The sequence below is a fragment of the Callionymus lyra genome, chromosome 4 (genome assembly GCF_982586985.1).
Source record: "Callionymus lyra chromosome 4, fCalLyr1.hap1.1, whole genome shotgun sequence".
Classification (NCBI taxonomy): domain Eukaryota; kingdom Metazoa; phylum Chordata; class Actinopteri; order Syngnathiformes; family Callionymidae; genus Callionymus; species Callionymus lyra.
The window spans coordinates 9,691,003-9,701,380 of NC_141821.1; the positions used below are offsets into that span (position 1 = coordinate 9,691,003).

Sequence of the window (10,378 nt, forward strand, 5' to 3'; positions counted from 1 at the left end):
ACTACCATCTATTGGACTCTGAAGATAATGACACCGTTTCATGAAGCTTCATCAACACATCACTACCATCTAGTGGACTCTGAAGATAATGACACTGTTTCATGAAGCTTCATCAACACATCACTACCATCTAGTGGACTCTGAAGATAATGACACTGTTTCATGAAGCTTCATCAACACATCACTACCATCTAGTGGACTCTGAAGATAACGACACTGTTTCATGAAGCTTCATCGACCCATCACTAGCATCTAGTGGACTCTGAAGATAATGACACTGTTTCATGAAGCTTCATCAACACATCACTACCATCTAGTGGACTCTGAAGATAATGACACTGTTTCATGAAGCTTCATCGACCCATCACTAGCATCTAGTGGACTCTGAAGATAATGACACTGTTTCATGAAGCTTCATCGACACATCACTAGCATCTAGTGGACTCTGAAGATAATGACACTGTTTCATGAAGCTTCATCAACACATCACTACCATCTAGTGGACTCTGAAGATAATGACACTGTTTCATGAAGCTTCATCGACACATCACTAGCATCTAGTGGACTCTGAAGATAATGACACTGTTTCATGAAGCTTCATCAACACATCACTAACATTTGATGGACTCTGAAGATAATGCATTCTGGGAAATTCTATAAAAATCAGCATCAGGAAACCTTTATTGCTTTTCATTCTACCAATGTTGCTTCTAGTTTTTTTATTGATGTTTGAAAAAAAACATTTGCTTCTTTTAAAATATAATTTGGACATTTTTTTCTTAGTAAAACTGCATGAAATTTGTAATCCTTTATAAATGAATGTTAACTTTAATTTAAACTTTACTTCCCGTTTGATTGATGGATAAAAATATTATTCTTGCAATATTGAAGAAATGTAGGTTGTCAGTTTTTAAAAAAAAACACTATTATTTGAAGACAAACACAAACATAACTATGTATTAATATTGTATTTTTTTTTACTTTTCTTGTTCTAAATGTCCTTTATCTTGTTTACTTAACCTTGTAAAGTGCAAATGAAATCTATTATTATTATTATTATTATTATTAATAAACAGTACACATATTAAAAGTAAAAACAATTATAATAAAATAATAGTAATGATGATTAAATAAATGTATAATAAATGCAATTATAATAAAATACAATTTAAAAAATAAAAATAAAATAAATATATATATATAATAATAAAAAAGCATAATAATAAATAAAATAATGATAAATATATCAACCACAATAGTACAAAATGATGCAACTTTATTTCCTTTATGATCTGGCTGGAGCAGGTCCAACAGGTGGAGGTGTGACATGATAGCAGTAGTAGTTCACGCCCCTCACCTCGCCCACATCCTGCACCCCAACCTCCGCCAACACCTCGCCCCCCTCTTTGGCTTCAGTCTCCAGCCAGAGCAGCCTCACGTCCGGGTCCTCGTCAGAGAACTGCAGCATGGACCCCGAGCTCCGCAGCGCCCCCAAGCAACTCCTCAACACCAACCCCGCCTTCCCCTTCCCTTCCTGGGTCCTGAGCAGGGCGTCCACGGTGCCTTTGTCCACGATCAGGTCCAGGCTGCCGGCCCCGTAGTGCTGCCGCAGACGTGTGCAGTCCAGTTCCACGAACTCAAGCCGTGACCCGGGGGTCCGCGGCTCGACGGCGTCGACCCGGGCGTGCTCGCGCATGAGTCCGACGGCCACGGGCGAGATGTCGGCGCACGTGACGTGCACGGGGACGGGAGCGTGTCTGTAGATGGACGGACCCAACGCCGAAGTGCCGCAGCCCAGGTCCAGGACTTGGAGCGGGTGGTCCGGGCGGGCGCCGGTCAGCAGCGCCGGCAGAAGGATGTGTCGGACGGAGCTGAAGCCAAAGAACCACTCGAAGTTCTTGAAGGCGCCTCTGTTGGTCTCTGTGTAGAAGCGATCCCAGGTCGCCTGCTTGTCCATGTTGGCGAAGAGTTCCGCTGCCGGACAGGAAGTCAAAGTAGCTCATGTTGATGTGGAGACTTTTAAAGATGCTTTTAATGTGAGGAAAGATACTGATATAATATTATATTTCATCATCGTTACGATTAATTGTATTCATTTCTTTCTGCTTTCTAACCTTTTTTTATCATATTATATGGTTTACATTTACATAAAATATTTGATCAACTTTATTTCTCTACATTTAAAATGCAAATATTCACAGCGTTTGTTCAGTTTTGTTTCGCAATTAAACTCCCGTCCGCCAGATGGCAGCAGTCAATACATCCTCTGCAGCTAAAGGAGTAATGAGTTCCCACAAGATGAGAGGTGATGACTGAGGACGAGAGGATACAGTGAGTTTTAAAGCTGATTTTCGGACATATTTTGGGTTGAAAACAAATAAAAGCAGTTACGACTTTGTCAAGAGTCATGTGGTCTGTAAATACTACAACACCAGAGTCAAGTACTCGACAATACTACACATATATCCTTGTTACTACACTATCACAACACCAGAGTCAAGTACTCGACAATACTACACATATATCCTTGTTACTACAGTATCACAACACCAGAGTCAAGTACTCACACTACTACACATATATACTTGTTACTACACTATGACAACACCAGAGTCAAGTACTCACACTACTACACATATATACTTGTTACTACACTATCACAACACCAGAGTCAAGTACTCACACTACTACACATATATACTTGTTACTACACTATCACAACACCAGAGTCAAGTACTCACACTACTACACATATATCCTTGTTACTACACTATGACAACACCAGAGTCAAGTACTCGACAATACTATAAATAACCTTGTATGGATCCTTAAAAACATCAAAACTTATTTTAAGATGGGGGTCAGTAATGGAAATATGATAAAACACCTGAACAGGTGTTGATGACAATAAAGACATGAATGTTGTTGCTTTTTTTTTTTTAACATAAATTCCACGATCTCCATCATCCATATTCTCTCTGCTTATATAGTGTTGTTTGAACTTTAAATTATTCTCGTTTTGATTTGACATTTGAAATAAATTTGAATTAAATCGAGTATTAAAGTATCGAGCAGTAAATAGTTCCATCCAGAGAAGAAAACGTAAGTGTTTAAAGCATCTTTGGGTCGTAAATAGACACAAAAGTAGGACAAACAACTGGAGGACGATTAGAGTTCGAGACGGTCGAGGAGTCGATGTTTGTTGACGTCATCAGTGCGACATAATGACCAATTGTGTGGCAAATTGAAGTGCAATTCGACTTTGGCAGCAAACGTCAAGGAATAAAATGTATTATAACACATTAATGTTCAAACAATAACCTGTTTAAATTCACAAGGATAACGGGTTTCGTTTCACCTGCTAATGTAAGCTAACTTTTCGGCACACGTTAGCTTGGAGGCTAAAGTAGCGAAAACAAAAACAATGCATTTGATTTTTTTTTACCACTTTAAAGACTTACATGCGATGGAAGAGTGTCGTCGCAGACATCTTGAGATTATTCCTGCGTTTCTCTGCGTCAACGACGTTAAAAACCGCGACATTATCATTCAGTTCGTCTCCTGCAGACTCGACATGACGTCTCACTTCGACCGTTTTGCAGCTAAGAATATTGTACCGAGGAAGGAACATAAACGATCTTTGTGCCAAACGTAAACACATGCAAGTAATTTTTATTTGTATAGAAATATTTATTTTTATTCGTAGGCCTTTTAAAATCAATACTGAAATTATGGTATGATAGTATCACAGGACGATACCCCCAAAAATACTCAGCGACTTCATTGATATTTCGAAGTCAATAAATACTAAAAAAAAAAATTTAAAAAAGGTATTTTTTATTGAAATATAAATATCAAACTGTAACGTTTTTTTTTAGAGTTTTAAATGAAATTATTGAAGATTAAAAATCAACCTTTTAAATAACAAGTTCTTAAATTCATTTACTGAAAAAAAAAAAAAAAAAAAAAATATTCAAGCTTTCGATATAGAAATAACTTATTTGTAATCAATCTTTAAAAAAAAAAAGTAATTAAAAATAAATAAATAATTAAACATAAAATAACTTAACATCCTTTTCCGCATTAGATTTAAAAATAACAACTTTATGATCATTTTATAAGTGGATTTTCCAGTTTAAAGTCATCAAGTGCGGCACGATCTGGAATAAATGATCACTTTAAACTGTATTTAAAAGTGTCAACAACCAACAAACCAAACCTTCTGTTTATTAATATTCATGAATCCCCGTTTCAACTTCTGAAGGACGAACCAAAGCATGATTAAGATGTAAATCCCTTTAATAAAACTCAATGAACGCAGTGTAACAAAGGAAACAAATCCATCATCATAATGCAAGTAGATAACATTTACAACCACAAAAGAAAAAAAAAACAAACCTGTACAACTCTAAATGTGTGGAGTCACTTCTAAGATTCTTAACCATTTTTTGGTGACAGTCGAGCGGACATGAGCGGTGAATCATCTTCCAGTTACTGGTTCAAATATGGGTCTTCGGATGTACATCTCATAGATCGTCGTGGCTGCTGAAGTTAAAGCTCCCGCCGCTGTCGAAGCAGCCTCGGGAGGATGACTATGACGAGTGTGTGTGTGTGTGTGTGTGTGTGTGTATGTGTGTGTGTGTCCGGAGTGCTATTTGTACAAGATGTCATAATGGCCTGGTCTGTACAGGAGGAAGATGCGCGGGTCGCCTCCCTCGGGGAAGACGTGGTGATTGACGGTTCCTCCTTCGCCTCTGTCCATGTACTCCACCAGGATGGATACATTCAGGGCCTGCGCTAAGGCGATGATGTGAATGTGGTCGCTCTCTTTAGACATGGGCTCCACATCCTGGACACAAAAAGATATTCGCTCATCAAATCGAGCCTTAAAATTCATGGCCACCCGTCGTACGATTGTTGACAGATATACAGAGACTGTCAATAATAAAATAACTGATATCAGTATTTAAAAACAAATGATTTGATGAGTCTCGACAAAGACGATCAGACTAATAATTCCTCTTTAGTAGATATATATTTTCTTTCTGCCACAATCTGAACAGCCATAAGATTTCGTTCTGTTTCGTGATCGACTTCGACCATAAAACATTTGAAACCGGTAAATTAAAGGTGTTTTATTTACCAAAGCGACAGCATTTTCTCTGAAGGAGCCTTTGAGGGTTCAAAAGTCTTTCATACAAAGAAATACAATTATTTCTATAAGAGTTGAAAGGTTTTTGATACTTTACTCACCAGTCCTGGATTATTAGCGTTTTTTTCCCCATGATACGCTATATTCAATATATTTGAATTAAAATCATATTTATTTTTAAATCATAGTTCTTTTATGTTTTCTATCTCATTGTGTATATGTGTATCAAATAAAATAATTCAAGTCCTCTGCAGCCAAACGAACAATGGCGATGACTGGGGACGAGAGGATACAGTGATTCCAGCAGCTTTTAAAGCTGATGTTTGGAAATATTTTGGTTTGTAAACAAATGAAAGCAGTTACGACTTCGTCAAGTCATGTGGTCTGTAAATACTACAACACCAAAGTCAAGTACTCGACAATACTACAAATAAATCCTTTTTACTACAGTAGAATATATCGACATATCTTAACGTTGCCCCTGTATCGTCATACGCATCGTACAAACAGATTCTTCACAACACACAACCCTAATACAAACTAGTGTAATATCTAGTAATAAAATGTGAGAATAATGTGATATTCTTTGCTCAAATCTAAGCTGTGTTTATTTTTCGAAAGGATAAAAGACAACCTGCTGACAGAACTCCTTGACGGAGCGGCCTCCCTCGATGAAATGCTGAAAGAAGTCGTGCTCTCGCTGCAGGTAGCCCGAGGTCAGCAGCCGCAAGTAGACCACGACGTAGTCCGACACGTTCTGGTCGTTGAACGAGCTCAGCAGCTCCTGGAGACTCGGCTGCTTCTCGCACAGTTCGATCAAGTCCATGAACTGACGGGAGAAGAAGAAGAGAACCTTAATAGTAATTGTGAATAACTGCTGTGATCGAGTCACATGACACGCTTCATCATAGTCTTCTTTCAAATGCATTATACTAGGAGGGCTGGGTGTCAATCAAAGCTTTTTGAAACGGTTACCAATACCTTGAAGTTGATATGGGTTTGTTTCCGATTAAGGTTTCCAATAAGGTCGATCATTTTTCAGACTCAACTTTTTTGTGGTAAAAGAACACATAATAAGGAAATGCATAGTAAATAAATAAAAATACATTCAATTTAATTAAACCATATTTATGATCCTGACAGCATTATTGTTATTTATATTTTGCAGTAAATAGAACATTTCAGTCCCATTTTTAAATCTTTATTCCAAATCATTTTAATCTAAACAGCTGAGCTGCAAAATACCCAACTCAATTCAAATAAAGCGCCACCTTGTGGTTAAATTAAATAACTACGAAACACAACAAAAGAGTTGTTCTTTTCTCTTCTTTTTTAAGTAAGTAATTAATTAGAGGTTATTTGTAAAGATCTTTCTAGACCAGGGTCACGAAGCGCTTTAACGAACCAAAACAATACACACCGTATTGTGGAAGTCTTCGATGGTGAACTCAATGAATCCTTCATTAACAAGGTCCAGTTTACTCTTGGCTGCAACGGCTTTGAAGCTTAGTGGGGAAGAAAGTAAGAAATGATTAGTTGATAGGATCTTACTCAGACCAGGGTCACAAAGCGCTTAAAACAATAAAGCAGATATTTGATCAAAAATGGTTCATTTCTTGCCTTAAAAACCGGTAAAAAAAAACATCTTTTGTTTGGGAGCGTAACACTTTTATGAGTTTGACATGTTTTTAACACTTTTTAACCACTGGGTTCAACCGTTTAATCACTGCTACCAGAAACATGAACTTACTAACTTGTTTTACACCGACTTTAGCTAATGTAATTTAATATTCTGCCCATTTCTTTGTGTTAAGTTTACCGTTTTAATGCAGGACGAGTTAAGGAAATGTGGTTATCGTGCATTTTATAATGCTGATTACAATAAAGACTCTTGAGTTCAAAGGTTCTCTCTGACACACCTGCTCTTATCGCAGCCACAAACTACTAATACAAGTAAGTAAGTAAAGGTTATTTGTAACGATCCTTCTAGACCAGGGTCTCAAGTGCTTTAACAATCAAAAACAATACACAGTTAAAATATATACTTTAAAAGATCAAGACACATAAGACAAACAAAGGAGTCCCAGAAGATCAGGGAAAAGCACAAATAAAAGTAACTAAGTAAGTAAGTAATTAGTATTTATAGAGCGTGCGGTCTTAAGATGTTTCTTGAAGGAGAAATCTACCAGGTTGGTCGTTCGACCTGCATTTGTGCGTCACATTTTATAGTAATAAATCATAAAAAGTCCTACGATTTAGGGAAATGTCCTTCAAGAATCTGTGGCCAGGAAAGGCAGTTCAAGTTAAAGTTCATTTTACTAATCAATTTTAATCACAAAAGTTAATAGGGGCGATAAATATTTTAAAAAATCAACCGTGGTTGCCACGGAGACTCACTTCTCCAGCTCTTTGCTGTCGTCTAGCAAGGACTCCAGATGTGCGAAGCCGAAAGCTCTGTAGAAACAATTGCCGTCTGGTCTCGTCTTACGTATGAACGAGTATTTTTTGTGTAGGTCCTGCAACGGAAAAGTTGAAACGTTGAGAAGGTCGAAGACGGGTCGACACCGCGAGCTGACCTTTATCTTGAGCTGATAAACCGTGTCGTCCTCGGCGTACTCCCCCTGCAGCACCTTCAGAAACTGTCTGTCTGACACCAGAGGATTACTGTTGGCAATCTGGAGACAACGAGAGAACACGGCAAAGTCATTTGAAAACCCAATCCTTGTCAAAACCCGTCTTGTTCAAGCAGACTATAGCTTATCACGCGTCGAGCACGTTCCAAAATAAGTGTCGCACAAACTTGTTAAAACTAGTTTCTTGCCTGAATTGTATTTCAGTGCAGATGTTTGTAAAAATCAACCCTCACCTCTTGCTGTATTCTGTCTTGCTGAGCTATAATGGCTTCGTCATACGCCAGGCAGTTCACTCCTGAGAGAGGGAGAGAAAACAAATGAACGAAGATGTTTGCGCCATAAACGATGATGTCACTGTAAACAGAAAACTTTCGTGACAAATTCATACATTGAAATGTTGCCATTTGTTTCTTAAAACACAGAACAAGAGTCTTTAATGACGTGTAAACTGCAGTAACATTCGGTGGAAGAACTGATCAATCTTTCAAATATTTTTTCCTAAACAACTTATAGTGACAATTATTGTGCTGCAGCAGTGGATTAAATATTTATTCAAAAGGGAAACTGTTGGGATTTTCTTCATTTATTACGAGTGCCACTGGGGAACATAGCAGCAAAATAAAATTGTTCATGTTTTAATCATCAAGTTAAATAGATCTGAGCCTTGTTTGTGCAGAAAATACTTATTTTCCGTCGCAAACCATAGTCATGTCACTTGTGCTATTATATTAGTTTTTTAAATTAATTATATTGTATTGATTTCATATTTTATCCATGTTTATTTATTAACCGTGTGGAGTTTGTATGTTCTCCCCATGTTACGTGGGTTTACTCCGGTTTTAATAGAGAGTATGTGTGAATTGTTGCACGTCTGAGAAAGACTGGCGTCCTGTCCAGGGTGTCCCCTGCCTCTCGCCGGAAAAAACTGGGATAGACTCCAGCCCCCAGCTGGACCTCCATCTCCATGCTTGTGCCCGCATGACCCAAACTCAGGTAGATAGATAGAGGGATCAATAAAGTTTATCCATCTATCTATAAATAGAAGAAAACAAAAAAAAAAAAAACTGGTAATGGTGACGACTGACTTAAACGTTTCTTCTACATAAATATAATAGTTTTTGGTTACTTGATGCTATAAAGTTTACTTATATTTGCCATCAAGAGATAGAAATATAGACGATTTCAGAAACCTGATGTTAATTTAGCTAAGGTGTTGTAAAATCAATTTAAAAAAAATCCTTTTTATTATGAAACAGCAGAAAAAACTTCCCAAAAAATATGTCGCACAAAGAAAACATCCAGACGCCAATAAAAACAATCATAACTTGGGGTTTTCAAATACTTAACTTTTTCCTCTGTGTTTGAAAGTACACAGGTGCGTCCTTTCTCTGAAACACAAAGAACAGATTCTCATGTAAGAAGTCGTGTTTGTTGTGCTGAAGGAGCAAAAAACATCTCGTTTTTCTCTTGCATTTAAGAAGGTTTCTATTCAAGCGGGAAATTGACGACTATCTCAGGCTAATTTGGGTTTTAATCGATCTGTAATTGAATTCGGTTTTATTCATGTAACCACTATTCCTACCAGATTCCGTTTATTTAAAAGGACAATGTGCAGTTACTTTAAAAAGATGGCTGCACCAGATTTAGCACAATGTTACCTTCCATCTGAGGTCCTCAATAAAGATGTAGACAGTGTTCATAATACATCACATACAAATAAAGCAAAAACAAACTAATACACAAAAACACAGGACAATTGAATAATGTCAATGATGGCCAAATACCCGTGTGGTACTATTAAACAAACATATCTAGTTTAGTGGTTCCACTAGATAATACCTAATATTAGCTGTGTTTTTACATTTCTTTATTTTTTAAGCTGAAAAAGACCATCGATTTTGATTGTCTTCCATCTTTAGGTCGATGAAAACAAACACCTCGCTGCTCAACACAGCGCCATGTACGAGACAAAAAGAGTGCGTTTGCCAGGAATGATTCACTCCAGTAAGCACTAAAGGTGATCCACACACAAGAGTGTCACCGCGGGGTGATCTCGAGAGTCACTGAACGAGTGTGTTTTTCTTTGTATCGCTGGAGCCTGAGAGCTGTGGCCCTGCTGCAGCCTCCACCAGGACCCCCATCCCTGAGCCCCAGCGACGGGACACAGATTCGGCACAACGAGTCGAGTCCACCGCTGTCCCGCAGCAGTGACGCCGAACATGTGTTTGGGGTTTTATTCGATGTGGTGCGACCGCTTTTCTCACCCTCCATCTCTCCCTGCGACGATTCCTGCTGCTCCTCCGCCATCTTAGCTGAGCGTCTCTGTTTCCGCCCACTATGTGACGTCACACGTGACGTACTTCCGTGCGGAGTCCAAACTTTCATTCTTTGTTTTTTTGTGTTTTCTTTACTACTTCATATATTCTTTAATGAAAGATCTTTGACCCTGTTACATGTATTTGCGCATTACGTCATGAAGGAGACACAGAATATATTCGCCTTCTTGATCCACCGAAATAACACGCTTTGCTATACTAGCCCAAATATTATTAATAAACATTTCTATTTAATGTTTTAAAACACAGGCTTGAAA

At 37.9% G+C, this 10,378-nt stretch overlaps 2 protein-coding genes across 2 annotated transcripts; both read right to left on the minus strand.

Moving 5' to 3' along the window:
- Nucleotides 1-1,165: 1,165 nt before the first annotated feature.
- Nucleotides 1,166-3,652, minus strand: cskmt (citrate synthase lysine methyltransferase). The gene is made up of 2 exons (XM_087790294.1): nt 3,462-3,652; nt 1,166-1,974 (listed from the first exon to the last, which is right to left on the minus strand). Exons 1-2 carry the CDS (start codon nt 3,547-3,549, stop codon nt 1,286-1,288), a joined length of 777 nt encoding a protein of 258 aa, XP_087646420.1. The 5' UTR covers nt 3,550-3,652; the 3' UTR covers nt 1,166-1,285.
- Nucleotides 3,653-4,281: 629 nt separating this feature from the next.
- otub1b (OTU deubiquitinase, ubiquitin aldehyde binding 1b) lies at nt 4,282-10,111 on the minus strand. Its single transcript, XM_087788657.1, has 8 exons — nt 10,050-10,111; nt 9,132-9,173; nt 8,019-8,080; nt 7,729-7,827; nt 7,550-7,668; nt 6,573-6,657; nt 5,787-5,981; nt 4,282-4,849 (listed from the first exon to the last, which is right to left on the minus strand). Exons 1-8 carry the CDS (start codon nt 10,090-10,092, stop codon nt 4,652-4,654), a joined length of 843 nt encoding a protein of 280 aa, XP_087644783.1. The 5' UTR covers nt 10,093-10,111; the 3' UTR covers nt 4,282-4,651.
- Between the last annotated feature and the right edge of the window lie 267 nt (nt 10,112-10,378).

Bases quoted from the DNA above. Each gene is read 5' to 3' on its own strand.
- otub1b (XM_087788657.1), bottom strand. From the start codon at position 10,092: ATGGCGGAGGAGCAGCAGGAATCGTCGCAGGGAGAGATGGAGG. The intron at 9,174-10,049 runs GTGAGAAAAGCG...TTTGTGTTTCAG, and splicing joins GTCGCAGGGAGAGATGGAGG to AGAAAGGACGCACCTGTGTA. The intron at 7,669-7,728 runs GTCAGCTCGCGG...TTTCCGTTGCAG, and splicing joins TTTATCAGCTCAAGATAAAG to GACCTACACAAAAAATACTC.
- cskmt (XM_087790294.1), bottom strand. From the start codon at position 3,549: ATGATAATGTCGCGGTTTTTAACGTCGTTGACGCAGAGAAACGCAGGA. The intron at 1,975-3,461 runs GTAAGTCTTTAA...CCTGTCCGGCAG, and splicing joins ACGACACTCTTCCATCGCAT to CGGAACTCTTCGCCAACATG.